The 27,693-nt window shown below is 33.3% G+C and overlaps 3 protein-coding genes across 6 annotated transcripts; all 3 read right to left on the minus strand.

Annotated features, from left to right (window-relative positions):
* Window positions 1-6,447, minus strand: LOC121237292 (CBS domain-containing protein CBSCBSPB5-like). Its single transcript, XM_041133976.1, has 14 exons — window positions 6,316-6,447; window positions 4,878-5,046; window positions 4,621-4,753; window positions 4,341-4,511; window positions 4,152-4,230; window positions 3,843-3,956; window positions 3,598-3,664; window positions 3,310-3,415; window positions 3,169-3,227; window positions 1,723-1,832; window positions 1,504-1,637; window positions 726-811; window positions 539-628; window positions 1-322 (listed from the first exon to the last, which is right to left on the minus strand). Exons 1-14 carry the CDS (start codon window positions 6,429-6,431, stop codon window positions 143-145), a joined length of 1,614 nt encoding a protein of 537 aa, XP_040989910.1. The 5' UTR covers window positions 6,432-6,447; the 3' UTR covers window positions 1-142.
* On the minus strand, window positions 6,333-25,236 carry LOC121237293. 4 transcript variants are annotated; one of them, XM_041133977.1, is made up of 3 exons: window positions 25,200-25,236; window positions 11,591-11,857; window positions 11,119-11,265 (listed from the first exon to the last, which is right to left on the minus strand). In XM_041133977.1, the coding sequence occupies exons 2-3, from the start codon at window positions 11,793-11,795 to the stop codon at window positions 11,165-11,167; spliced, it is 306 nt and encodes a 101-aa protein (XP_040989911.1). In that variant the 5' UTR covers window positions 11,796-11,857; window positions 25,200-25,236; the 3' UTR covers window positions 11,119-11,164. The 4 variants fall into 4 exon arrangements, with proteins under 4 accessions (XP_040989913.1, XP_040989912.1, XP_040989911.1 ...); XM_041133979.1 differs by lacking the exons at window positions 11,119-11,265; window positions 25,200-25,236 and adding an exon at window positions 6,333-6,469 and having other exon boundaries at window positions 11,591-12,037; XM_041133978.1 differs by lacking the exons at window positions 11,119-11,265; window positions 25,200-25,236 and adding an exon at window positions 8,235-8,725 and having other exon boundaries at window positions 11,591-12,039.
* On the minus strand, window positions 16,283-16,711 carry LOC121236634. Its single transcript, XM_041133071.1, has one exon. The coding sequence runs from the start codon at window positions 16,709-16,711 to the stop codon at window positions 16,283-16,285; it is 429 nt and encodes a 142-aa protein (XP_040989005.1).
* Window positions 25,237-27,693: the final 2,457 nt, after the last annotated feature.

A 27,693-nucleotide genomic window follows, 5' to 3' on the forward strand; every position in this document is an offset into this window, starting at 1 on the left:
AATAAATAAAAAAATAAAAAAGAAATGTATGAAGCACGAGATGTGTACTCCCTGACCAGTTCCAATTTGGCCTCCAGCTTTAGGAGCGAATCAGCTCTGCTAATTTTGAGTTTCGCTTGTAGACTGAAAGTGTTGTTTGAAATCAGGTCCCGGATCTTCTCAAGTATGCTAATACACCTAAACCAGCTACAAGTGCAGCTCCTGCTGCAACAGCACTATATGCAGAGGCCCATGCATCTTCATTGGCATAATCCAAACCCCCTGAACTGGTAGCTCTCCGACGACCTCGTGTCCCCGAGTAGTCTAAATGCAATCTCAAACCCTGCAAAGTTTGAATTTGCTTTCAATCTCAAAACTTCTTGAGTTGCTATGAGAAAACAAAAGTCCTTTTTCCATTAAAAAAAAAGTCTCTTATTCTTGTAATGCACAATTGTACACAGAGAGAAAAGGCAAAATCTTCTAGGGTATCCATGTTTTAATCTTTCTTCTAATGTTCTGATGAAAAAGTCTGAAGTACCAATAGACAGATCAGTTGTACCTTCCAACCAACTGACTTTGCATGGTCCACAGCAGCAGCAAGATCGCTATCTGATGCTAGGACAACTTTATCATGGTCTTCATCTTCATACTAAAGAACGTGGCTAACATTAGTTTAAAATCTCCAGGTAAGGAAAAACCAAGAATCAAACCAAATGAAGATGACAAATGATGATCTTAAAATATACCAGAATCTGAGGCAGGTGGTTGGGATCAATGTCATCTCCCACCCTCTGAAGGATTGCAGCTATAAGATCTGCCAAACCCTGGACATCTGAATTCAAGCAGCACGAGATATACCCAATCAATCATCAAACGTGAGTGCATTGCTATATTAGATGTTGGGGCTGTACCATAAAGCCTAATCCATAGTTCAAAAGAATGCATACAAGTTACCAGTGAGCTTTTCTAAACTACCATAATCTTGCCAGTGTTGTTTACAAAATTTTTTACCACAAAATAAATAGATACAGTAGTGGACAGCTAATTTCAGAACTAAGGACCAAACAAGGAGCCACTTATTTAAGCGAGACAGCTAGATGAACCAAGTGGATGCAGTGATCGAACAAAGAGCTAAATTTGCGATTACGGGTTGGACGTCTAATCATTACAACTTTCTTATCTCATCTCATCATTACAACTTTTCCAAATTTCCACACAAAATATAATAAACAATTCAACTTTTTCAAATTCCAAAACAATAATAATATTCTAACAATATTTTATTCAACTCATCTAAAACCATCTTATCTCACTATCCAAATGTGCCCTAATTGTCCAGGCATTAATGATAATATCTTGTACCTGAACCTATCACATTGATAGATTATAAATATAAAACTATTTATTAGCAATACCAATCAAAAAGACAAAAAAACTAAATGCGTGGCACAATGGAAAATGGAATACCACAAACTATGGCCAATTGAGGGGTGCCTCATGTTATGAGAAGAATAAGCAGCATACCACAAGTGAACCTATGCATTCTTCCCTTCTTGTCTTGGATTTTAAAAGAAAATGTATTTGGCAGGTTCGATGAGGGAAAGGGAAGCGATCTCTCTGTCTCTGTTACTTCTGAAGCCAATATCAAGGAACCTTCACTGAGACATCACAAGTACGTGTAAGTACATTTTAGTCTCCAAGTCGAAATGTATTATTATAGCATCGCCATCGCATAAAAATAACCTTTGTGTATCCTCCTCATCACCATGGTGACTTGAGGCCATGGCAGAATCCCAGAACTTTTGCATCATAGTGCTTGTGGCTTCATTACTTATGCCAGCAGTACTTCCAACCTAGCAAATGAAGGAAAGGATGAAGCCATGTTCTACGTCCAAGAAGAAAAAAAAACATCATATGCTTTTTCAAAATGAAAATCTCCGTTTCAGAAATTTGGCATCTATTCTGGCCACATAATTTTCTACAGGAGGCTACTAATTTAGATCTTCTGTATGCATGATAAAAAATAAAGTAAACTTATTTCGAAACAATGCAAAGAATTATGCATGCTCATGGAACATCATCAATAAGATGAAAAAAGAAAAAGCAAAGACAAGGATGGGAGAGGGAGGGTGGTTTTTTATTTATCGCTATTTTATGAATTTCAGAAGCAACGGAGCTGAAATTAGATAGCTAATCAAAGAACAGGTGCGTGAAGGTGAGAAATCAGATAAGAAAAATCATGTTTGCTAAGGTGAGAGCAATAAAAAGTAAACACTTTGGACCCATAAACTATGAGATAATTTATAATTTAAACTACAAAAATACCAAAACTATTCTCAAGTTATTATAAATGGCAAATAGAGCCATCCATTCTGACCGTTACGATGGCTAAAAAAAGGCAATTAGCACTATCTAGACTGCCAGATCTTAACGAAGGATGTTGTTTGATGGTTGAAGGTAGTTAGAGGGTACAATGCATCAATTTTGGCGATTGGGGTGCAAAGTGTAAAACATCTTGTAGTTTAGGGATGAAAAGTGTTCTCATCCCGGAAACTTTCATGAATAATGAGAATCTATAAGGAAAGCACGTCATCTATAGTGGGATAGAGAGTACTTGGCTATTTTCTCTTTTCTTGTTATGCACATGTAGGATTCCTAAAGAACTTTATGCTTCGAATCAACCACCAAGCATGCAGGAGTGGAGTACTCCCTTGTTTCTCACTCAACATAGTACCGGAAATCAAACACTAAAGACAATGAATTCCAGGTTTAGGATAAACATGAAAAGGCATGGTATAGGCACCTAGTCAGGCATCCTAGTAAACCCTATACAGTTAGATACGGGGGAACATCTGTATACAGTTAGATATGGGAGAAAATCTGTGAAGTTTTAACGTAAGAGGATTATATTGAAACCTATTTTACTATCAAAGCATTGAATTAAGAAAAATAAAGAACAAAGTGAACAGATGTTTCCTTCAACAAGACTTTCACTTTTTTAAGTTAAATCAATAACGAAATAGAACTGACAACTGAGACATGAGTGCTACTAAAGAATAGGTTCTCTTGGAATATACTGAAATGTAATTGGACAGGGGATCCTATAAAATTCATGTGAGATTAACACTACCATGTGAATAGAACATCATTAAAGATAAATAGTACCAGAAAGGTACAGGCTTGACTTACTGTGGCCACAGCAGCATGAGTGATATGTATTACATCCACAACAGCAACTACATTTCCATCTGTATTCGACAATCAAAACTTATCAGAAACTACAATGAATTATTACAACATTTTTGCTCTTAACTTCAATCAGTTTATTACCTCTATCTAGTACAGGAAGGTGCAAAAACTTTCCATCATGCATACTATGCAGTGCATCAACAATTGGTGTATCTACCGTTGCACATTCTGGATTCGGTGTCATGACCTGTAAATCAAATCATGAGCACGTGCATCAACAATCAATTTATTTTATTAATTACACAAACAAAATTGAGGTGTCCTATGCAGTAACTGATGTTCCAACGAAAATTATCTACAGGAAGTTCTTTTTCTTCATCCTCAGAGACAGTGGCCCAAACATATTTCCTCGGATGACAAATAGAATACCTTCTCTACTAAAGTGGACTCTGGATGAAGATTTTCTGCTATTACCCGCATCAAGATATCCTTTGAACTGACAAGAACAAAATGCAAAAATTATGAACATTAATGATAAAAACAATAAAGTGCAGCATAACGGTAAAAATTAACAGCTCTCCTAAAAGAATATAAAAATGATGAGCAATATGAATTTTCCTTTTGGGGTTGATGGCTACTCAAGAGTGAAGTGCAGCTATCAATAAGAGACTTACGTAAGAATTCCCTGTGGTTTGTTATCAATCGTCACAACTGCACAGCTTAATCGAAATTCAAGCATCTTCTTTGTTGCGAATAATACGGTTTCTGTTGGGGAAACCATTACAACCCTGAAAGATGCCACTACTTTTTAATCAATGCATCACTAATCATTTAACAAGAGGTAGATGCGATTTGCGTCCAAAAAGGATGCTTTTGACTAATAGCATTCAATTTGATGGGGTCAAATAACTTGTATAATACTGCTACCAAATATCCATCTAGTATATACCATATGAAAAATTACAAAAAGATATATTACCTACTTTGAATTCTCTGGAATGATTGTAGACAGAGAAGGCTTAAACATCCGCTCCCTCAATGTTTCAATTAAGGTATCGGGACCTGCAGAACCAAAACAGCATTGTCGAACACTTTTCTTTCTCTGGACACACACCTAAATAGATATTACGCAACCATACAAATAATAGGGTATTCTAAATAACTCTGCCAACCAGAAACTGATGTCCCCCAATGTTTTTCGACACCCTCAACAGCTGCAGCAATAGCCTTTCCCTTTTCAGCTGCCCTTTCCAAACGAGCAATGGCATCATATAAACACTTTGCTATATCAAGTAGGGCCATGACCTCCCCATTCTCCACTACTGGCAAATGTCTGAATTTTCCTGTGCAGACAGACATCATAACCATGTTCAGAGAACAAGATATAAGACTGTGTTTTTTCATGTAAAAGAAAAAGAAAACATTGGACGGGCCTCTAGGATTACTATTAACCTTGCACCATCTTTTGGAGGGCTTCAACAGCAAGCGTGTCAGAGAGAACAAAAGTTGGGTTTCTTGTCATAACTTGGGAAACAGGTGTCTCTTCCAGATTAACCTCACAGGCGATAACCCTAGTTGCTATATCCTTCAACCACAAAATGAATGGTTACATGAAACATATCACTAGAATTGTTAAAACCCTGGTAAATATAGCATTGAAGACAATATTTATCTTGGAAATTCAGCCAGACAATGAATTCAAATAATACCTTGTCTGTAAGGATTCCACAAAGCAATGCATTGGTGTCAGTTAGCAATAAAGCATCAACTCTACGAGCAGCCATGCGATGGCAAGCCTCAAGAATAGTTGTATTTTCAGGAATTGTTAGTGCCTTCGAGAGCCGCAGCCGTTTTACAGTACGCTCTCCAGTCAGTCCCCTGTTCCAGATACAAGTATGCATGGAAATTTCATTAGAGTTTCATTTTACAAAAAGATAGCTTGAGCTAGCCTATTAGCCTTATGCCTTTTCAGAACAGATTGTATGTTGGTATGTATACGAATCACTGTCTTACGTTAAAGTTCCAAAGGCACCTACTTGACATATGAATGTATATACTTCAGTATGTTTAGAACAAATGATTAACACTTAATATCAAAACAAATAAAAAGGCTTGGTCCATCAAGCCTTTAGCAACCACGATATTTGTTAGAAAGTAAAATCTCTATACAACCAACAACCCTTCAATAGGATGAGGGGGGCGAACGCCCCCAACCCAAAGAAAGAAAACTGTTAAAGAGCCAAGAACCTATGATTGGCAACTCACATCTTCAGACATTTGCCGAAAATTTAAAAAGAGGAGGCATAAGACATGTTTGGCCATTAGGTTTTAATTCCGATACATTCTCTGGTATGCCACTTAAACCCTTGCATCCCCTTCGAAATAGCTAAGATGCCCTCATAACTTAAACTCAGAAAAATATTGTTCTGAAAGTAACAACCGACAGCCATTGAAAATCTCGACTGTCGTGCGTACCCAGTCAAGATAAGAGTATAGAAATCAGTTTAACGTCTCCTAAGAGAATAGTTGTGAAGAAGTGGCACATCCAATGTACAATTCACATTTAGGCAAAATGTCATTGCAGAGAGGATTCCGTGATAGATAACTATTAAAATTAGATCACAACTTATCAATCAATTCACCGCGAAATTGAAAAACATTTTTCGGACACTCCATTCAGGAAGTAATCATAGGTAAAGTAATAGGAATCTTGAAGCAGGTGCGTTTGCAAATCCTCTCATAAAGTTTCATTTTTTTTTTTCAGTTCTCACAACTCATTGCACTCAAACCAGCGAATATGCGCGAATTAACTAACAATGAGGATAAAGCAAAACTCGGTGTCGTTTGGATTCGAAAATGAATTGAGATGAGTTGAAATGGATTGTGAATAGTAATGAGATGAGTTGTGAATAGTAATAAAATTTATGAGTTAAAATTGATAAATAGTAATAAATAGTAGTAAGATGAGTTGAGAGGAGTTGCGAATACAAACTTCTCCGACCTAGCAATTTTTCCCGAGACATCAAAAGGCAAAATCTCAAACGACGAAGAAAACCACAGAGAGAGAGAGAGAGAGAGAGAGAGAGAGAGAGCCGTCTGCGAATACAACACGTTAAAAAAAACGACATATAGCGTACTCGTACATACTTAGACCGCGAAAGGGATAGAGACTTTCTTGTAGAATCAGGGCCTCCATTCTCCGAGGTTTTCTTCTTCTTTGTAAATGATAGACTTCTTCTTGAAAAACTGCCTTGACTCGCCATCTTCACCGATAAATCAACTCAATCTCCTCCACCTTTTGCTTCAATTTAAAAAACACACCATCAGTCTTGCGTAAAGATGGAAAAAAAACATCTAGCAACCCAATTTGTTTGCTGGGAAAATCGAAAAGAAAATGATACTAAAAAAAAAACCATTTCCGGTTTTGTCGGGTCTGAGGATCGCTCAGGTGACTTGTATTTTTTTCTTTCTAACTTTTCCGACCCAAAAAGTTAGAAGATATGGGTAAGGAAACAAGAAACGAGAACAGAATATATGAGTTCTAGTAACAATACACACACACATATATATGTATATATATTATATGAGTTCCGAATATGTATTCTGTTAGAGAAATATTGCTCTGATGTAAACGTTTTTGAGTGATGAATGAAGACCTGAATGCTTATTTACAAAAAAAAAAAAAAAAATCTATCACGGGGCGGTTTCTTTGATTTTCCCACCGTTTTTCCCAGCAACAATCGGAGGTTAAATTCAAAATTTACCGCAAAACAAAGTAAATTCACCGAAGCTAGAATCCTCCCCCGCAAGCTAGCTATCAAGAGTCGGTGGTATCAAAGAAATTTGCAATTGTATGAATCACAGGCTCGCAGCTGAATCAGGATAACAGAAGTTGGCAATCCGTCGATCAATAACAATCTCACATTATTTGCCTCGAGGGACGTGACAGAAAATGATTGGAAATCGGATGGGGTCGAGAAAAAACCGAGTTGTTTTTTTAACTTCTCCTCGGGAAAGTGAAACCAGCGCGGCCGGGGAATAGTATCGGGAAATTTGCGTATTCCGGGAAAAGCAACGACCGGTTACAGCGAGATGGGGAGAGAGAGAGAGAGAGATGAACGCCCGATAAATTGGAGGAAAAGTTCAATAGGCTGTGGGAGAAGGGACGATAGGATTGCACGTAAGAGATAGCTCCCATTTCACGGGAACTCTTTTGTGAACATTGTGATTTTAGAGCATTGGACAGCCTGATATCATTCCAATTGAGTTTATGTTTTGTATTTTCTTAAATGAACATAATTTTTTTAACTGACCTTAAAACAAAAGAACACAAATTTGGAAGAAAATGAAAAAAAAATTATTTATTTTTAGATTTGATAATTTGGAGTTATGGATCTTATATTACAAGAGAAATGCTACAAATATAAAAATAATTTACAAAAACAAACTTATAAACTAGTATAATTTTATGTAATTCGTTAGATCTATTTTATAATAAAAATAATTTTATAATTTGACATATCAAATCAAACCACGTTAATTTGTGAATTTATTTTTATATAATTCATTCGTAACTAAAGTATTTATCTAATTACAATAATTTTAATTATACGACTTGGAATTACTATTATATTGGTATTGTAGGAAATAATTAATCGTGAATGGAATCTCTAAAATTTGTGTAAAATTTCCATCTTGATGAGAGAGAGATCAAAAGATGTAAAATTAGGCATGAATTATGAAAAATTATGTATAAAAATTGTTTTGGCATTTCACATGGTAATCTTTCAAAAGAGAGTAGGGACTAGGGACCTTGCTTTGAGCAGGTTGGATTTCTTAGAAAGAAATATATTAATTTTTTGAGACTCTTGAAACAGCAATTAGATGGAGGAGAAGATTGGATTTCTTTTTTTCAAATTGCTTTTTATCCAACCTTAGGGGGAAAATGCTTTAACATTTCCCTTGAAAGATTGATTCATCTTTCATTTGGATTAGCTAAATGATAGTAAAATGCTTTAACAAAGAGAGAGCTATTGTACTCCATTTGGATTAGCTAAATGACAGTAAAATTCAAATATTTAGCTTATTTGACATAAAAACATCTGCATTGAATTAGCCAAAGTAATACTTCTTTGGCTTTGAGCTACAGTAATCCAGAGGCAGAGGTCATATTTGGTGTTTCACTGTAGATAGACCAAATGTTTATTTTATTCAATAAAAGTCCGTCCAACAGCCCTCTCTCTCCTTTCCCTCGTTTTCACTATTTCTTGGCCCAAGCTTGCTTTTCTCTCCCTCTTCTCTCCTTTCTCTCCCTCTTCTCTCCGTCATGATTCCATGGAAGCTAGTTCTCGTTGTCCTAGGTAGCCCAAGCGTTTTCTGATTTTGTTTCCTTGTTGGTTCCCATTGTCCCAGGTCTGTCAGAGATCTTTGGGTTAGGATTTCTTCCACCGATCTCTGCTTTCACTTTCTTTGACTCTTTGTCATCTTTATTGAGACCGTTTAGCTGCTGAGAAAGTTGAGCTAAGGAATGGAAACGAAACGTTTTCACCTTGTGTACCTGATCTATTTTTGTGTATTTTTTGACAGGTGATCTTTATCATGTTGCTTTCACTTTATATGAGATGAGAATTTCTATGTATACTGCATTGTATTAATCTTTGGTGATGGGTTGATTTTATAGAATTAGATATGGAATTGAGGAATGTTGTTGTGAAATGTGGAATTTTTGGTGATGGATATTATTATTATTATTATTATTAAATTAGGAAAAACTATTATCATTAAACTAATAATATTTTATTATTATTTTAACTAATAGATGGATAATCCAATGTAAGAATATGTTTTGAATGGAATAGTCAAATGCAAAATAATGTAATATTATGAAAATTATGACTTTACATTAGCATAATCCAATGTCAATGCGTAGGCGCTTAAGACTTAAGGTCATGCATGGCTTCCGAATACAAAGAGAACCCCTGATTTTTTGGTTTGCAAGGAATTTGAAGATCAAGATTTTAAGCCTAAAAATGGTCTATGAAGATTTTAGACAATGATATCTTAAGGTCAAATATAAGATGGGTTTGATGAATCCAAAATTAGGGGGTTTTTTTTTATGATGTTTGGGATTCAAATTTCTTCTTGATGATGATAAGAAAATGGATATTTTCGGGAAAAAAAATGTTTTTTGGAGAAATCAAAGGTCAAGTAGTGGTTTCCTAATTAGAACACAAATCCGAGTATGACTAAAAATATAGAATTTCACTAAGTGAACTCACTTGGTGAAATTCTAGTTCTATTGAGTAACAAATTATAAGGAAAATTAAGTAAAACATTTCAATGAAGAGAAGTATTATATCTACACACGATTTTTACAGAAGTTCTTCTACATACTAAAATGGCAAATGCATTCTCATGCCTATGAATTTCTCAAATCATGATGACATAACACTAATAACTATGGGTGTTATGTCAGCGTGTAGAATAAAGCCCCATTTGGTAGGGTGTAACTGATCCGATCTAGTTTAGTTTTGGACAAAATTTAGAACTGAACCGATATATACCGATTTTGCATTTTCAAAAATTGATTATGCACCAGTTACCCCCCTAAACTAGTACATCTAGTTTTACCGATTCCGATCCAGTTCGGTCCAATTTTTTAGTTTTAAAGTATATATACTAATTTATATATAGACTTAAAGTATATTACTAATAATAATATAATATTAGACTATTAGTATTTGACCATAAAATGTAAATTCAAATCTTTTGATATTTATGATTTTTTTTCAATTGATGTGATTTATCAATTTCAATTTATTTTTAAATTAATTTATGTTATTATATATATTATATATAATATAAAAAATATTATATATAATATTAAAAAAATAATTGAGAATATAATTGAGAATATATCCAGTTTTACCGGTTCCGCACTGGATTGGTCTAATTTTTCAATTTTTTTTACACCCATACCGTTTGGATAGTGAGATAAGATAGGATGATATGATTTTAGATGAAAGTTAATAAACTATTGTTATAATATTATTTTTCAATATTACTATTATTTTGAGATTTGAAGCTAGAATTTGAACTCTTTAAAAAGAAATAACAGCTATGACATATTAATAGAAATGATATTTGTAGTTTTAAAATACATAAATTCCGTGTAATTTTTTTTAAAAAAGTGAGTAAATATAACCTGCATTAAGAAATTAATCTCGGGTGCAAGGTTGAGAGAGGAAAAAAAAAAAGATTGAGGTGAACAAGCGGAAGAGGAAGAGAAAAGGACCCCTCCAAGAAGCTATTGTAATCATTTTAAGAGCCATCATCGTTTTTCTTTAATCGATGGACTTGATACCCTCATCTGATCATATCTTCTTTGCAAGCAAGCTATATAGGTTGAGATACAAGTAGAATGACTTTGTGTAACCTTACTCAAATGGGTCCCATGCATGGCCATACATTGTCTCCACATGTTCTCTATTTAGCGTCAAAGTTATGATTTTGCTTGTAAAGTAGATGAATCTATGCTTAATGTTGGCCACAAATTTTTTCTTATAAAGTAATTTATGCCTTTATAATTGTTAACGAATTTAAAGGTTTGAACCTTAAGCGCAAAGACATCGTCGATCCATTCTACCACTAATCCAATACCCTTCCGCTTATGCCAATCCCAAGGGGCCACGTTTACTTTAGTCCATGAGAATGACTTGATGCTTTTGCAACGAAAATGATTTAAGCACAATATTTTTTATAATATTTTATATAATTATATTTTAAATGAGAGATATTTTTATAAAATATCTTATAAAAATATAATAATTTTATAAAAATATTATCATTTTATAATATTATCGTGTAAGATATTATGCAATATATTACTGCTATTCCTTATCATTACCTTTACTAAGTTTGTGACAATGGAGGTCCAAACGAGCCAAAATAGCATGCCATCCAAAAGCCCCTTATCACTTCAAAAAGTGTCAATTTCTCACCCTATCATTGAACGAAAATTAAAAGAAGCTTGGGGGAAAGAGGCAAAATCAAATACAACTGATTGTGCACCAACTTCATCAGCTTCATATAATTTATCTACATTATGGACACAAATACCATCTTAATTAGTACCAAAACTAATATTCGTATCTGAACTCTTTAAATTTCATAAACTATCTCTCACATAATCATATTCATAAGATGCAAATCAGAGACAGGAAAGGCATTTTTGTCAACACTCTCATGATTCCACATCCTCACATCTATCCATTACAAAGCAAGAAGAATCAAAGCCAGCTAGCCTTGATCCAAACAGGAAAAGAGAGAGACAGAGATCAGAGAAAGATGGAAACCAAAACCAACAGATCTACGATAAACAAAACCAGAAAATGAGGGAATGAAGTTGATTAAGATTAATTACCAGTATAGATGTGGACACCAATGGCAATAAGGAAGATGGTGATGAGGCCAAAGTAAATGATGGCATGGACCAAAATAGAAGCACCGCTTGTCTGCATGTTCCCAAACTCCACCACCCTTCCTTTTGCCGGAATCTGAAACAACAATCCCGGACTCAACAACACGAACAACACCACTGCTACTATCACTGGCCCCCAGTCCGCCATGATTAAACCTCCTTCACGGTTGCAGATCAGAAAAACAGAAACTTTTGCACTGGGAGAGAGAGATCAGAGAGGAAAGTGAGAAGGGGCTCAAAAAGACAAGATCTGAGAAAGAGCAATGGGTTTGTCTAGATTGGCGGGGGGACACAAAAAGACGAGAGCATGAATGTGGATGCTTCTCGTAACGAATGAACGAAGCGCGTATGACTTTTGGTTTCGGGTGCTTAGCTTTCAACGGCTGCGATCCTCTTGGGATAAAGAATGGGGATAAATTGGGGTTCTTGTTGAGGTGACTGCTTCTTGATCTGACCATCTATCAACCATGGTTGAGCTTCTCTTCTTCTTCGGTTTGGTTGACCCATGTAAATAGTTTTTGACTGTTCGACACTGCATGCGTTAATGCAAGGGAGAGTGATTATTTAATTTCACGATTTTTGTTTTAGAATAGTTAAATATTTTGGTGGTGGATGGCCACGTGAATCCATGGTGATAGTCTCTCACCGCCATTAATGTAGGCATGAAGGGTGGCGTGGGAAAATGACACCCATGTGCTCAATGCAAGTTACCAGAATAGTGGTGATGGAGGTGAATCAAGCCAACCCTAAGGCCCATGAGGTTGGGTGCCATCCGGGGTCCCCCGTGACCATTTGAAATGCCCTGCGGTAACCTTGTTATGACCCAAGCTGGCTAAGAGCATTCACGGCCCATTTTCTATGTCTCTAAAATCTCTAAATTTTGGAAAAAAATTTAGAGATTTTGCCCAAACCACTCCTTATTTCATTCTCCATTTTGTGGTGAATGGATGGAGATGCTACAGTGGATTCCCAAATATGGGGATCGGCTGTTCCTCCCCAAACCGAAATTGTTGGTTGGTTTTTAGATTCCTTCCCGCGTTCCCTTCCTTCGACTGTTCGCTGCGTTCGTGGTTTTGGCCCCTCCCTCGCACCGCGGCCACCATCGACGACCTCATCTCCATCATCTCATCACTGTAAGTCCAATCTCTTCCCTAGCATTCGGTTTTCCTACTCTCATAGGTTCCCCCATGCTCATTGTGTAGTCACGACTATTCGACTTCCTCCATAGAGAACTCTTATCCATCTGGGATCCTCCATGGTTGTCTGCACTGAGGTTCTCTACCCCATTTGACCTCTTATACGATTCCTCTATGGCTGGACTTTGAGATCTAGGATTTTGAAAAAAAATCCTAGATTTCTCACAGGTTACCTATACGGGTTCGATTTGTACATTTTTCTTATTGGAAATAGATATTACTGCAATGTTCATTAAGATTATTCATGTTCTGTTTAGTTTGATTGCTATGTGATGTTTTGATTGATGCCAAGACTGGTCTTTACACCCACGGGTTAGTTTGTGCAGACCCATTGCTATGTTTTGTTTGCATTCTTCGTGTGTGTTTCAATGGTATGTGTTGTGTCAATGGTATGTGTTGTGTCAATGCTTTGGGTTGGTCTGTGCAGACCCATTGCTATGTCCTCTTTCAATGATGTGTTATGTTTCAACTATGTTCTGTTTCAATAATGTGTTATGTTTCAATGCCCTTGTACTCTGTTAATGCTTATTTGTTGTTTGAATGCTATATGTTGTGCCATTGCTTTGGGTTGGTCTGTGCAGACCCATTGATATGTTTTGTTTCAATGCTGTGTTATGTTTCAATGCTCTTGTGTTCTGTTAATGCTTATTTGTTGTTTGAATGATATGTGTTGTGTCATTACTTCGGATTGGTCTGTGCAGACTCATTGATATGTTCTGTTTCAATGTTGTGTTATGTTTCAATGCCCTTGTGCTTTGTCAATACTTATTTGTTGTTTGAATGCTCTGTGTTGTGTCATTGCTTTGGGTTGGTCTGTGCAGACTCATTGCTATGTTCAGTTTCAATGTTGTGTTATGTTTCAATGCTCTTGTGCTCTGTCAATGCTTATTTGTTGTTTGAATGCTATGTGTTGTGTCATTGCTTTGGGTTGGTTTGTGCAGACTCATTGCTATGTTATGTTTCAATGTTGTGTTATGTTTCAATGTCCTTATGCTCTGTCAATGCTTATTTGTTGTTTGAATGCTATGTGTTGTGTCGTTACTTTGGGTTGGTCTGTTCAGACCCATTGTTTTGGTATGTTTCAATGATATGTTATGTTTCAATGCTATGTGTTGTATCAATGCTTTGGGTTGGTTTGTACAGACCCATTGCTATGTTCTATTTCGATGTTGTGTTATGTTTCAATGCCCTTGTGCTCTGTCTCAATGCTGTGTTATGTGTTGTGTCAAGTCTTATTTGTTGTTTCGATGCTAATAATTAATTGTTTATAACTTTATACCAGGAAATGGGTCTTCACAGACCAACCCAAAACATTGAAACAGAACATATAATTGAGACAACACATAGCAATTTGTATACTTGGAGGGTTAATTCACAAGTATTAGTGGAGCCTGATCCATATGGCGGGGTAATCCTAACCCGAATGACCATCAAATATTCTGTTATTTTTTTTCACAAAAGGCAACCGGGGTTAAGGTTTTGCAGCCATTTTGTGATATGTTGCTAATTTTGCTGTGATAGAGAAGTAATGTGTCTCACCTAAATGCATGCAACCGGGGTATAAGACTTGTGATCGAGAAGTAATGTGCCTCCCCTAACCTTTGTTGGATTACTTCCATCGACTGTGATGATGACAAATCCAAGATGGTGACACAAAAAATTTGGTTAGCTCCTCCATGGCATGGTAATCCGGACTGCCAATAAGTTGTGGCAACCGGTTTTGCAGCCATTGGAGGGTGCCAAATTTCTAGCATGTTACCACTCGGTTCCTGAGCCGCCTACAAAATCCCCCCAAACTTTGTTGTTACGTGTCTAATATTTGTACAGAATTTTGTGTGTGTATACTTTTTTAGAGATGGATTCACAACCACCTGAACATATGTACTTCACTAACTTCCTAAGTCAATATCCTCAACTTGACCCCACTTACGGTGGTCAAAGTAGACAGTCTCCTATGACTGCTGATGATTCTCCACTCATAACCCATAACGATCCTCTCGGCATAAGGAAAGCAGCCAGGAGTGTGAACTTCACCCCCGAAGCAGACAAGTTACTTGTCTCTACATGGCTTAATTGTAATCTTGATGCCGTTGCTGGAACAGACCAAAAATACTCCCAACTTTGGGAAATTTTTTTTGAATACTTCCAGCAGTTTAAACAAACCACAAATGACCGGACCATAAAGTCTTTAATACATCGGTGGTCGTCCATTCAAAAGGCAACGAACAAATTTTGTGCGAAATTAGTCCAGGTTGAAGGTTTGAATCAAAGTGGTATGATTAAGCAAGACAATGTAGAATATCGATATTTTTACTTTTTTTACATAGCAATTTATTTTTATCTCAATTTAGATCACATAATTGTCTTTCTTTGTTTACATGCAAGTTTGACAAAGCCAAGATCATATACCAATCGCTAGAGAAATGCTATTTTCAGTTCAAGCATTGTTAGCACCTGTTGAAGGACCAACCTAAATGGATTCAGCGTTGCACAAATGAGAGTTCAAAGCGAATGTTGACGATGTCCCCGTCCCCGACCCCGAATTGATGTTCGGGAGCTACAATAGATTCATTTTTTTTATCTTGAGGCAGAGAATGTTGTGGACAATGAGGTTCAGCATTTGAAGCGACTAATGGGAAAGAAAGCTGACAAAGGCCGAAGGCAAGCCAGCTGAAGAGATTGTTAAGCTGAGCAAGCTGAAGTATACGCTTCTGGAGGAGTCACATACTCAAGAGAAAGAGTTTTTTCGCCTCAAGGCCGTCGAGATGGAATATGATCGGAAAAAAGAGGGAAATAAAATCCGTCAAGAGGACAAGAGACTGAGGTTGGAGGCGGAGAAAGTAGAGTTAGCCAAGAAGGAAGATGATAAACGCATTATGATGATTGACGTGAGTACCTTGCTTGGATTGCAACGGGTATATTTCCAGCAACGGCAGAGGGAAGTCGTGGCGAGACGCAATGCTGCAAAAGATTTGCTGTGATTAGGTTTTTTAAAAAGTTTATTTTTATTTTATTTTATGTTTCTTACAATTGTTGTATGGATGAGTGTACTATTTACAATTTCTACTGAGATTGGATGTTATTGATACTGAGATAGTTTAAATTTTTTAAGACGAGCAGTTCTAGATTTATGTTAGAAGGTTGGACGTTATTGATACTCTGTGAATTTAATTTTTCTTGGATGCAGTTAAACATTTATGATAGAAGGTTAAAGATGTAGTCATCGGATTGTGTGCATGAATATTTTGAAAACGGGAAATTGATCATTACAATTACAAAAACTATTACAAATTACCCCTTGATATTATGGATCATATTTTCCATCTTCTGTAGATAGAACATGTCTAGGAAATGGAAATTTGATAAACTAAAATAGTCACTACTTACATGAAAAAAATACAAATATTATGTTGTTAGTCTACTGTTGGGAATAGAATTGTCATTGATGTTCAATAAGATATGCTTGAAGTTGATGATGTGCCGACATGTCTTTAATTTGATGATGACACTGGATGAAGTCCATAAGCTCGGTTGTACGATTGCGCGACAGTTTTGGGACTTCATCATCAAGTTGATCATACTCAATGTTCGGGACTAGATTATCATCATGCTCGTTTTCAATGATCATGTTATGTAAAATAACACATACTTTCATTATATTTGTAAGATATTTGATCTTAAACATTCGTGAAGGTCCATGAAGGATAGCAAATCGTTGTTGAAGGACCCCAAATGCATGCTCTACATCATTTCGTGCTGATTCTTGTACTGCTGTAAAATGTTTCTTCTTATTCCCTCGTGGAGATGGAATTGTCTTCACAAAAGTTGACCACTTTGGATAAATGCCATTAGCAAGGTAGTACCCCATTGTGTACTCATTGCCATTGACTGAGTAATCTACTGAAGGAGCACGGCCTTGTGCCAGTTCCGTAAAAATAAAATATATCTCTAGCACATTGATATCGTTATGCCAACCAAGCAAACCAAAAAATGCATGTTATTTCCAAAGATCATACAAAGCAATCGTTTCTAAAATAATTATTGGTTCACGACAGTGGCCAGAGTATATACATTTCCATGTAGCGGGACAGTTTTTTCACTTCATGCATGCAATCAATGCTTTCGAGCATCCCGGGGAATCCACATTATTCACCAACTACAAACAATCGAGCAATATCATTAATGTTTGGAGACCGCAAATATTCATTAGAAAAAATAACAACGACTATCTTCACGAATTTTTTTAGGCTCTCCATTGCAGTGCTTTTTCCAATTTGTATATATTCATACATAAAATCAGTAGTTACTCAATACGCAAGCATTCTAATGGCAACAGTTATTTTTTGTATAGAAGATAAACCAAGTCTTCCGACATTATCTCTTTTTTGGATGAAGTAGGGCTTGTAAGCCTCAACCTCATTAAGAATACAAAGAAATAGCGGACAACTTATACGAAATCTCTTTCAAAAAAGATTCGAGGGATGTACTGGCTGTTCATGCCCTTGAATATGATCACGTTGAATATACTTACGACGCTTCTGATTGCGACCACACTGGGATGTTGATCCATCATCATCATTAAGAACAATCTCTAACTCATTTTCAAAGGATAAGTTAAGCAACAACTTGCGGAAGAACGAACGAGCCATTTGATGAAGTGAGTAGGAGATAAAGTCAACAATTGGAAATTTATAAGATGAAATAGGGGTTAGGTTCAGAAAAATGTGAGAATGTGATTGTAACCAAAATGCCTATTTATAAATTTAAAAAAAAAAAGTTACCGTTACAATAGGATGAAAAAATGTTACCGTTAGAAAGAAGACAAAAAATATTACCGTTGTAGAGAAGACAAAATAAATTACTGTTGAAGAGAAGACAAAAAATTTAATTTTTGAAAAGAATAGGAAAAAGACAAAAAAAAGTAGTAGTTAAGAATGTAAATAGAAATGAGAGAAAAAAGTAATAAAGAATAAATAAGAAAAAATTATTTTAATAGGATATGGAAAACTCAGTATTTTAATAGCAAACTTAGTATTTTAACGAGGTTCAGCCTCACTGTCTACGTCCTCGCCTCTAGTTACCACTTGAGTATTCCCAAATTCACTATCCAATCTATTTCAGGTGGATATAGAAACCTATTACACATATGAGTAATATAACTACAAAGAATCATTGTAGAACACCTTCTACACTTACAATTGCCTTACATGTAGTGATTCAACATCTATTCCCTGTGTAGAACACCTTTTACACTTGCAATCACCTTACAAATCGGACCGAACCCACCAGTTCGATTCAACAAATTTTCAAATTTTTTATTACACCTCCGATAAAGGATTAATGCATGCATATTTCAAGCCTAATTCTCTTATCGATGATCTGGGACGCTATAAATCCTTTCACCAACCCCCATTTCCAGAAAATATAAATAAATAAATAAATAACCATGGGGCTATCTAGTTATATATATATCTACTCTATTATAATAAGTGTCTATCTAACTGTGAACAATAATTTTTTTCTTGTTTTACCGTTAATTTTCTTGTTTATCGTTAAGTCTCAGTTAAGCCCCCGTTTGTGGTCATTTGTATTGTTTGTGTCCGTTTGTATTCCAATAGAATAACTGTGAACAGTGATTCTCAGAAATTTCGATCGGTTTTTTTTTTCACAAGAGTTAAACACTACTAATTTTTAATTTTCAATTTTTTTATTTAATTATTATCTAATCATTATTCAAGTTCAAAATCAAATACAATTTTTTCAATCTTCCAAACAAAATATAAAAAACAATACAACTTTATCAAATTTTAAAACAAAAATCATATTATAAAATAATTTTCAAATACTTTTTTAATATTTATATTCAAATTTTTATCTCTTATTTCTTAAAATCTAATAAAAATATATATTTATAAATTATCTTATTCAGGCTATGAAGGGATACAATTGTCTTTTCATATACATTATAATAGCCAAACATTATAATAATTTACAGTTTGAAAAAAACATAGTTCCATTTACTCTCCTTTTTCTCTTTTGTGAATATTATCCATGCATTGGAATGGTAGTTGCAAACAGAAAAAGAAAATATATTAGAAATTATTTATGAAAATTTAACTAATATTAAGTAGAAGATTCGCCAAATTTGAGCTAGATTTTAATCACATGGCTAATTTGCAGATCATTATTTCACCAATGTCATTAGTTAATTGGTTAATTAGATCATATACATACGGTATGAAAAAAGAAAACAAGGCGCATGAGGAGTTGTTTTCTGGGGAAAGATTAGTTGGTTGTTGAAACAATGCTTAGAAACTAAGAAACCTATTGCATGCTTAGGATAGAAATAACAAGATCATTTAATAGGGATAAAATTTATAATCACATGAGGCAGCCAAATGGCTAGGCAGTGTAATAGCCATGTTCAAAGTTTGAACACCAAGAGAGACATCTTTTGTAGGAACCCAAGAGGCATTAAACTGTGTTTAAGAAAACTCTTCTATTACTTTCAGTGCAATGGTGCTATGGTTTGAAAAGTGAATGATTCATTCTATTACAAATAACCTTTCTATTACAAGCAGTGCAGTAGTGCTACGGTTTTAAGGAAGATTGAAAAGTGAGTCTAACTTGCCTTTTGTGTGTTTATAGTATAAGTCTATCTATGTATTACATATGTTTGTTTATTTTTCTAAGAAATGAAGTAACTGATACCATAAAACCTAGAAATTCATAAAATTTATTAAAAAACCTATCAGAAAATTCAATTCAGAAAACTTATTTGTGCAACTGCATATTCAGTTTATCTTCTATTTCTTTCAATTTCTTTAACGCTATGTTTCTCTCAAATCAGGTGTGGCGAGGTAGTGCAGTGGTTATAAGGTTTGAAGGAACATTGAAAAGGTCAGTCTAACTACCTTTTGTGTGTTTCTAATATATATATAGTCTATCTATACAGTACACGTATTTGTTTATATTTCTAAAAAATGAAGCAAGTAATACCATAAAACTTAGACATCCATACAAGTTATTAAAAAACTTACAAAAAAAACTCAAAAACAAATAAAACCTAATCCCTATAGTCAAACAATAATAAGAAGAAGAAAAATGTTGCAGAGATTATTAGAAAATTAAGCCCTAAAACTGAGCAAAAAAGAATTCAGAAAGTACCTTGAGAAGGGGGCCATTCTATAGTGATTACCAGAAACAACAGAAATCAAAGCTCATTAATTTATGTACAGATTCATAATAGAAGAAAAAAATAGAAATAAATCTGCACAGCTCACAAACAAACAATATTAACGTCTCAACACAATAACATCTCAGACAATAACATTTCACAATTTGACGTAATAACAAATATAATATATGAAGATGTGTTCAGATGTATAGGGAAAAAAAGCAGAAATCAACATTCATTCATTTATGTACAGATTCACAAAAGAAAAAAAATGGAAAAAAAAATTGCAGCTTCAGAAAGAAACAATATTAACATCTCACACAATAACATCACAGATTTTGAAATTTGAGATAATAACAAACCTAATATGTAAACATGTTAATAAGTGGTTGATGCAACAGTGTGTTTCAGTGTGCATGTTATATATAATAACATGTTATAACATTGTGTAATAACAAACCTAATGTGTCCTAACAACAAACCCTCTTTTATATTTGTTTTTCCTTTGTGTCCTTTGAGATAATAACAAACCTAATATGTAAATATGTAAATATTGTTAACAAACCAAATAGGAATAAAAAAAGGCAACAGAAAAATAGACAACAAACAAAATAAATAAAAGATAGCGCATATTGTAATAAAAAAAAAAAAAGATAGAATCACAAAAAAAAAAAATCCACCAATTCCTTCATCTACATCCAAACACACCATAGAAGGGAAAACAAAAAAAAAAATGAAACAATAGAAAGCGAAAGCAAAAAAGAAATTTGCAGATCAACGAAAAAGTAAAAAAGAAAAATTAAAACCACTCAGATCTGGACACCATTTCTTCAAATACATGAAGACCTGTTCAGATCTATATGAAAAAGAAACCACAAATAAAATAATATACACATCAATTATAGCATAATATATGCATTAACTATAGTAATATACATGCTAAAGAAATTTGATATAAGTGTACAGAAGAAAGCAATATACATTTTTAATATTAATTGTATTGTGATATAACTACAGATTTATACAAAATTTACAAAGTGCGCAAATGCAAACCTCAAACCAAATAGGTAAAATTCGCTGGATAAACCAAATATATTAGAAAATCATAAACACAAACAATAAAAAGATGCAAATATCAATACAAAAGACAAATATGAAATCATATAAGCAACTTCATATTTAAACAAATTGAGAAGGTTAAGAGATACCAACCTGAAACCGAAAAGCCCAAACCACTTAGTCATCACTGATATAAAAAAAATATGCACAAAAAGCAAACAACAACAATAAACCAAATATGTCGTACAATAGACTTGAAGAAGAACTGCACAACCAACAACAACAAAAAGAGAAAAATGAGAAAAGAAACAGAATAACAAAAGAAATTTGTAGTCCAACACATTTGAATCATAGGTGCTCAGGTTTAGAGCAAAAGTTTAAAAAATTTTCAAATCTATAAACATGAAAAGACAAAAAGAAATAAACCGACAGATCTGAGACAAAACTACGTAAATATATGTCCAGGTTAAAAAAACCAAATCAGATCATTTAAACTGTTAGGACATGCAAAAAAAATCAAACCATAGTCCAAAGTCCCTACAAAAAACACACCACCAAATTAGATCAATTAAATAAAAATGAAAAAGAGAATAAAACAATGACATGCAAATCAAAAAAATAAAACTCATAAATTTTTAACAATGATAGGTGATGAGAAGCATTACAAATAGCTTATGATCTATTGATCACATCAACATTAATGAGCTAAATTATACATCCATGCATATAGACTATATTTTTGCTCTTACCAAATAAAATAAAATAAACTTCATTCCAAGGTGCTTAAATCATTCTCACAAAACTCAAGCACAAAATTTAAATGAAATTTGCGTTTCAGATCTGCTTGGCCTAAAAATAATCTTTTCAAGGTATTCACTTAAACAACAGGGCATTGCAATGTCATTATGAGACTTTAGTAGTTCTGACTAGTATTAAAAAATTGTACAAGAATGTAAAGGCGAGTAAGGAAAAAAATAGAAACAGTTAGATTTTACCAAGCTTTCAGCTCTTCTCCTTGGTAGAGAACTTCACGAAGATATTCAAAAGAGACCTAAATGAGCAAAAACACAAAATCAAAATAAACCGTAAAGCACAAAAAAACTAAAAAAAAAAAAAAGTTAACAAAAATATGGCTTCTGAAGGTCACACGCAAGAAATTAAGTGCGGAAGCAAACTCTCACATCGACCTGATGGTCCGAAGAGCAGATATAAAAAATAAAGTGAAAACTAAAAGATCTAAATGAATAGATATAGATCTATCGGTACACAACAAAAAAATAGGTGTTGGAATTTCTCGGCTCTAGACTAAAACATCTAGATTTGATGTTGTTTGTGAAGAACAAGAAAAAAAAATGAGAGCTTTCAAGTGGGAGAGAAAGAGAGAGACGTAAAATAAGTTAGGATTTTTACCTTGCGTCTTAGCTCCTCCTCAAGATGAAAAATGGAGGGCCGAAAATCGGTAAAGAAAAGAGAAATCCACTCTGCCGTCGAGACCATTGAAACAGAGGGACAAAGAGAGAGATTGAGACGGAAGATGGAGTTGATTTTCAGAGAGAAAAAGATCGAGAGACAAAGGTCAGGACATAGAAGAAGGAGAATGAAAGGAACATCGAAGAGCAGAGAGGGATTTGTGTGGCGTAAAATTGATTTGGAGAAAATATCTCTGCCACAACATTGCCATCACCCAAGTTGTAAAGTCTAAATTGGCCTCTTGAAACCGACAAATAGAAGGAAAAAAGACTTTTAACATACGAATTTTTTTAGTTTAAAAATTTTAAGATTGATTATATATAAAAATACTTCAATCAATTTCCCTATGTGTATTAAATAATTGATTGAAATTAATTTTCCTATAAAAATCATGTTATTTGAAACAGTCTCTTCGAAATGATCTAAAAAATTTAAAACTTAAAAACTAATTGGTTACCCAATTCAAATGAAATTATTTAATTTGAATTGTACAAAGGAAATTAAGTGGCTAACCAAACAAACACAATACCTTTGACATATCAACAGTAAATAATGAAAAGCATGAAAAGCTAATGTAGCGTCGACGTCCTTTTTATTTTTTAATCCCCTTTATCATTACTGCTCCTGAAACATCATATTTACAATAATATTTTAATTTATTATTAGAAAAACAAATCCAAAATTTTCTATATAGAGAGAAATAAATAGGTTATAGAATAATATTCTAATTTATAATTAGAATAAAAATCCTGAATTTCCTATATATTGAAAAATAAATAAATTATAATTAGAATAATATATTTTAAGAGAAATATTTTATTTTTTCAGGATTATAGACTAAATCAGGCCAACAATTTCAAAATATATTTTTGGGATTTAAAATTGTTTATACATGTTTTTTCAATTACTCATAAATATTAGTTTTCATTAATATATTCATAACTATTACTCAATGATTATTAAATAATTTTCAATCATTGGTAGGACTTGTAATCATTACTTTATATGTGTGTGCATAGGAATTCAAAACCTAATTAATACCCCTTTTGTTTAGCCCGTTCAAATGAAACTATCTCATCTGGACTTTGCAGATGAAATTAATCGACTAATCAAACAACCATAATGCGAAACTCATTGATCTGTGTGTTTTTTACTTTCTAACCAATGTCTTTGACATTTCAACTATAAATAATGAAAAGTTGGTGCGGTGTCGATGTCTTTTTTATTTTCAATCTCATTTCTCATGACTACTCTTGAAACATCTGTCAATCTTGAAACCCAACCCATCCCCACTGCAATTAAAAAAACCAAATTTCTTATATACAAAAAAACAAAAAAACAAATAGATCATAATTAGAAAAATATTTTAATTTATTATTTAAAAGAATTTCAAATTTTCTATATATAGAAAAATAAATAGGTTATACAATAATATTATAATTTATAATCAGAATAAAAAATCCAGAATTTCCTATATCTTGAAAAATAAATAAACAATATTTAAAATAATATATTTTAAAAGAAATATTTTATTTTTTTGGGATTATAGAGTAAATTTGCCCAACAACTTCAAAATATATATTGAGATTTAAATTTATTTATACATGTTTTTTTAATTACACATAAATATTATTTTTTATTAATATATTCATAACTATTCATCAATAATTATTAAACGATTTTAAATCAATGGTTGGACCTCTAATTTTTACTTTTTATGTGTGTGTGCATAGAACCAGTAATTGCATTTGTTTTATATTATATATATATAAATATATTCTTTTTTGCTAATATTTGCTTGTAATCTTTAGTAGGGACTTGCTTCAAAGAACAAATCAATTTTGGCAAATATTTTATATGTTATTTTTTATGTGTTTTATAGATTCCTTTTTTCATGGTATTTTTTCATTTGATGTCTTATTGTGTTATTTTCATTTCCTTGTAGATTTGAAGTATAAATATTTCGATTGTACATATTGTTTAACGTAGAAATCAATGTAATATTTATAGTTTTTAAGAAGCATAGTAGTTATTATTTATTCATGTAGTCTTCCTTCTGTGAAAAAATATCCAAAATTTGGAAGAATCTTTCCCTTCATTAATATAATGAGAATGAGTAAAATGACTTTTATATTCAAATTGACTTTTATGTACATCATGAATATTAATTTCATTATAAATATTGCATTACAAAATTTGTGTTATTTTACAGGAACATTTGTCATATATAGAAAATATTACAGCACAAGCTTCACAAAAAGAATGGATGATTCAACTTTATGTTGATCTGACCGACTCAACCAACAACAATACAAGAATTTCAATATCATTTCTATTAATCCTGTACAGAATTACACAAAATGATGAAACATAGTACAAACATCATACGACACATATTTTGAACTACCCTTTTTCTTGGACTTTTATTAAACTTATCGCATGTAGTTTTGTTAAAATTATAGATGTTATAAACATATATTGGATTGTATGATATTTTGAACTAATGTCTTTATCTTCTCCACTATGCCTTAAATTTTTAAGTGAAATCAATCGTTTTTATAATATATATATATTATTTTTTACAAATAATTTCATAAAATTAGGCAAACGTGCTTTATACGTTCCTCCCGCCTAGTGTGTGTATATATATAGAGAGAGAGAGAGAGAGAGAGAGGTGATCAGGCTTGAGAACATGATGAACATTCATTGCAACACGATTAATTCAGCAGGTTCTTCGAAATAATGTCGAAAAAGTATGAAGGATCAGATCAAAAAGTAGAGATCTGTATATAACTGTAAACCAATGATCTCCTTGCCATGTCAAAATAGAAAAAGTAAACACATTTTGGTTGCGGATTGAAATCACTTCGAGTTAATTTTAAATTTAGATCGAATGTGAGAGAAATAAACATAAACAGTATTTAAAATTACGAGATATACGGATAATATTTAATATTAATTACGAGATACGTACATTTCTCTCTAAATTATAAAAAGAATTTGAAATTTAAAAAAAAAAAATTGTAGAGAATCCTCAAACTCATAATATATAATTCAAGTTGAACAATATCATAACATTCTTTATTAATTATTTGACATGATCATGTTGGTCAATAGTTTCTTGATCTCTTCCGACCCATCTTTTTTTTCTACCTTCCATAAAGACTGGTCTTCGAGATCATTTAGATCGAGCAATACAAGTAAACTAATTTCATAGTGGGATATAATAAACATGAGCAGTATATTCAAGCATTGCATTCAGCAGTAGCTCTTTCAAACCGATCGAAAACGCTCTTGAACGCAGGAGATGTACCTCGCAGCCCTAACATCAATGCTTTCATGATCACTGGTACTGCTGCATAGGGTATCTACACGGTGATATGAATGATCATCTTCAAATAAAGTTACATGAGAAGCATGAGATGGGCTGTGTTTCATGTTGCAGCCAGTGTACAGCAAAGATGATGATGATGATGGAACTGGTGCTGCTTGATGCAAAGATGCAACCCTTGTCTTGCCTAATTTGCTGCTGAATCGTTCTTGCTTGTAAGTACTACTTGACGCCATTTTCTCGATCGATCTCTACGATGTTAATACTAAGGTTTTGTAGTACTGGTTTACTGAGAAGGTATGTGAATATCTCAGTCTAATTCCTGATCTATATATATAACAATTCCTCCATGCCTGCCAAGTTGTTCAGAAGTAATGGGATAAGAACAAACTCTGCAATGGCTCATGTACTTTACAAAATATCTTTGTAGAAAGATCCTTTCCAGATAGGCATTTTACATATCCGATCCTTAGCCAAATTGTGGGATAGCTTTGTAAAGTAAAAGGATAGATGTTTTGAGAAATCAAATCCCATGCAATGGAGTTTGAAGGGATATGGGTCAGCACTCAACAGTCAGCAATCCTATAGATTAGGATATATATATTCAAAAGTTGATCTCTTTTTTTACTGAAAGCTAGCTCTGAAATGATGTGTGCATGAAAGATGCGATGCTTCCATATCTCGAAACATTTAGATCAGATTCCAGTGCATACTGCTTCTGAATCCAAAAAGTTAGTAGTCTCTGATATGATTTTTGATTATGGAAAATGTTAGTGGATCCTTTCAAACTTATCGTTCATGTATTTTAATTTTTTTAATTTTTACTTAATGGTTAAGTAAGTGATTATTAATGAAATTATATATATATATATTAATGATTAAGAATGTTAAAAAAATATTTTAAAGAAAATCAAAAGAAAAAAAAACAAATTTATAACTAGCACTACGCCCAACCGTAAACGCTGGGCGGCTGGCTAGCACCTTCCTTTTGATTATGTTCATTGTTGTAAACATGTTTTTGTCGCACGGGAACACAAAATCTTGGAATTTGGCAGGACAGTGTTAGGTGCATGCAGTAATATAGAGAAGTGATATAGCCACAAAGAGATCTTATAAAAGTAAACCCGTAAATTAATATGGTTTCATATTATATGTTAGATCCATTTTACATGAATAAAAGTAACATTACAATCTAAGGTAGGTATTATATCAAGTCACGTCAATTTATGAATTTACTGTTATGTAATCTTTTTGTAGCTAAAATATTTCTCAATAAAAAAATAATTTATATAGGCTTAGGGCTTGTAAACCTCACGCAGTTCTTTTGAAAAAAAAGTTAGACCTCACTATGCAAAAGTAAAAAAAATATTGACATTTACAATGATCCACCTTTTTTAAAAAAAAAGAAAATTGCGCGAGATTTGTATGTGATAAGTTTGTATCTAGAACATTACTCTGTTAAATATTCAAGGGTTTGGTTTTGTTAAATCTTATCAGATGTGTCACTCCTCTAAATCCAATCATATAATTTTCTTATACATTTTTTTTTTAAATGTTCATATACATTTCAATTATCTGATCAATTGCTTTCTTCCTGAATGGGTTTTTATATATAATATTCCATGTTGATTTACAGCTAGATTCCATAACATGGACCAAAACAAAATAGTAGAATATAATGAGCACAGATAATTTCAGTGTCTTCTTCAATCATCCTTCTCAGCCAAGAATCTGGAATACTCAAAAAAGAGAAAAGCAAGAGTGGTGTGAACAAATTGTGCTACCCTATGTTAATAAAGTGTACACAACTTGA

The sequence above is a fragment of the Juglans microcarpa x Juglans regia genome, chromosome 6S (genome assembly GCF_004785595.1).
Source record: "Juglans microcarpa x Juglans regia isolate MS1-56 chromosome 6S, Jm3101_v1.0, whole genome shotgun sequence".
NCBI classification, from domain to species: domain Eukaryota; kingdom Viridiplantae; phylum Streptophyta; class Magnoliopsida; order Fagales; family Juglandaceae; genus Juglans; species Juglans microcarpa x Juglans regia.

Excerpts from the sequence above, each read along its gene's own strand:
- LOC121237292 (XM_041133976.1), bottom strand. The coding sequence starts at position 6,431 with ATGGCGAGTCAAGGCAGTTTTTCAAGAAGAAGTCTATCATTTACAAAG. Across the intron at positions 3,957-4,151 it reads ATCATTCCAGAGAATTCAAA|GGTTGTAATGGTTTCCCCAA; the intron begins GTAGGTAATATA and ends GGCATCTTTCAG. Across the intron at positions 629-725 it reads ACCACCTGCCTCAGATTCTG|TATGAAGATGAAGACCATGA; the intron begins GTATATTTTAAG and ends CACGTTCTTTAG.
- LOC121237293 (XM_041133977.1), bottom strand. The coding sequence starts at position 11,795 with ATGGCGGACTGGGGGCCAGTGATAGTAGCAGTGGTGTTGTTCGTGTTG. Across the intron at positions 11,266-11,590 it reads TGGTGTCCACATCTATACTG|ATAAATTATATGAAGCTGAT; the intron begins GTAATTAATCTT and ends TCCATAATGTAG.
- LOC121236634 (XM_041133071.1), bottom strand. The coding sequence starts at position 16,711 with ATGGGGTACTACCTTGCTAATGGCATTTATCCAAAGTGGTCAACTTTT.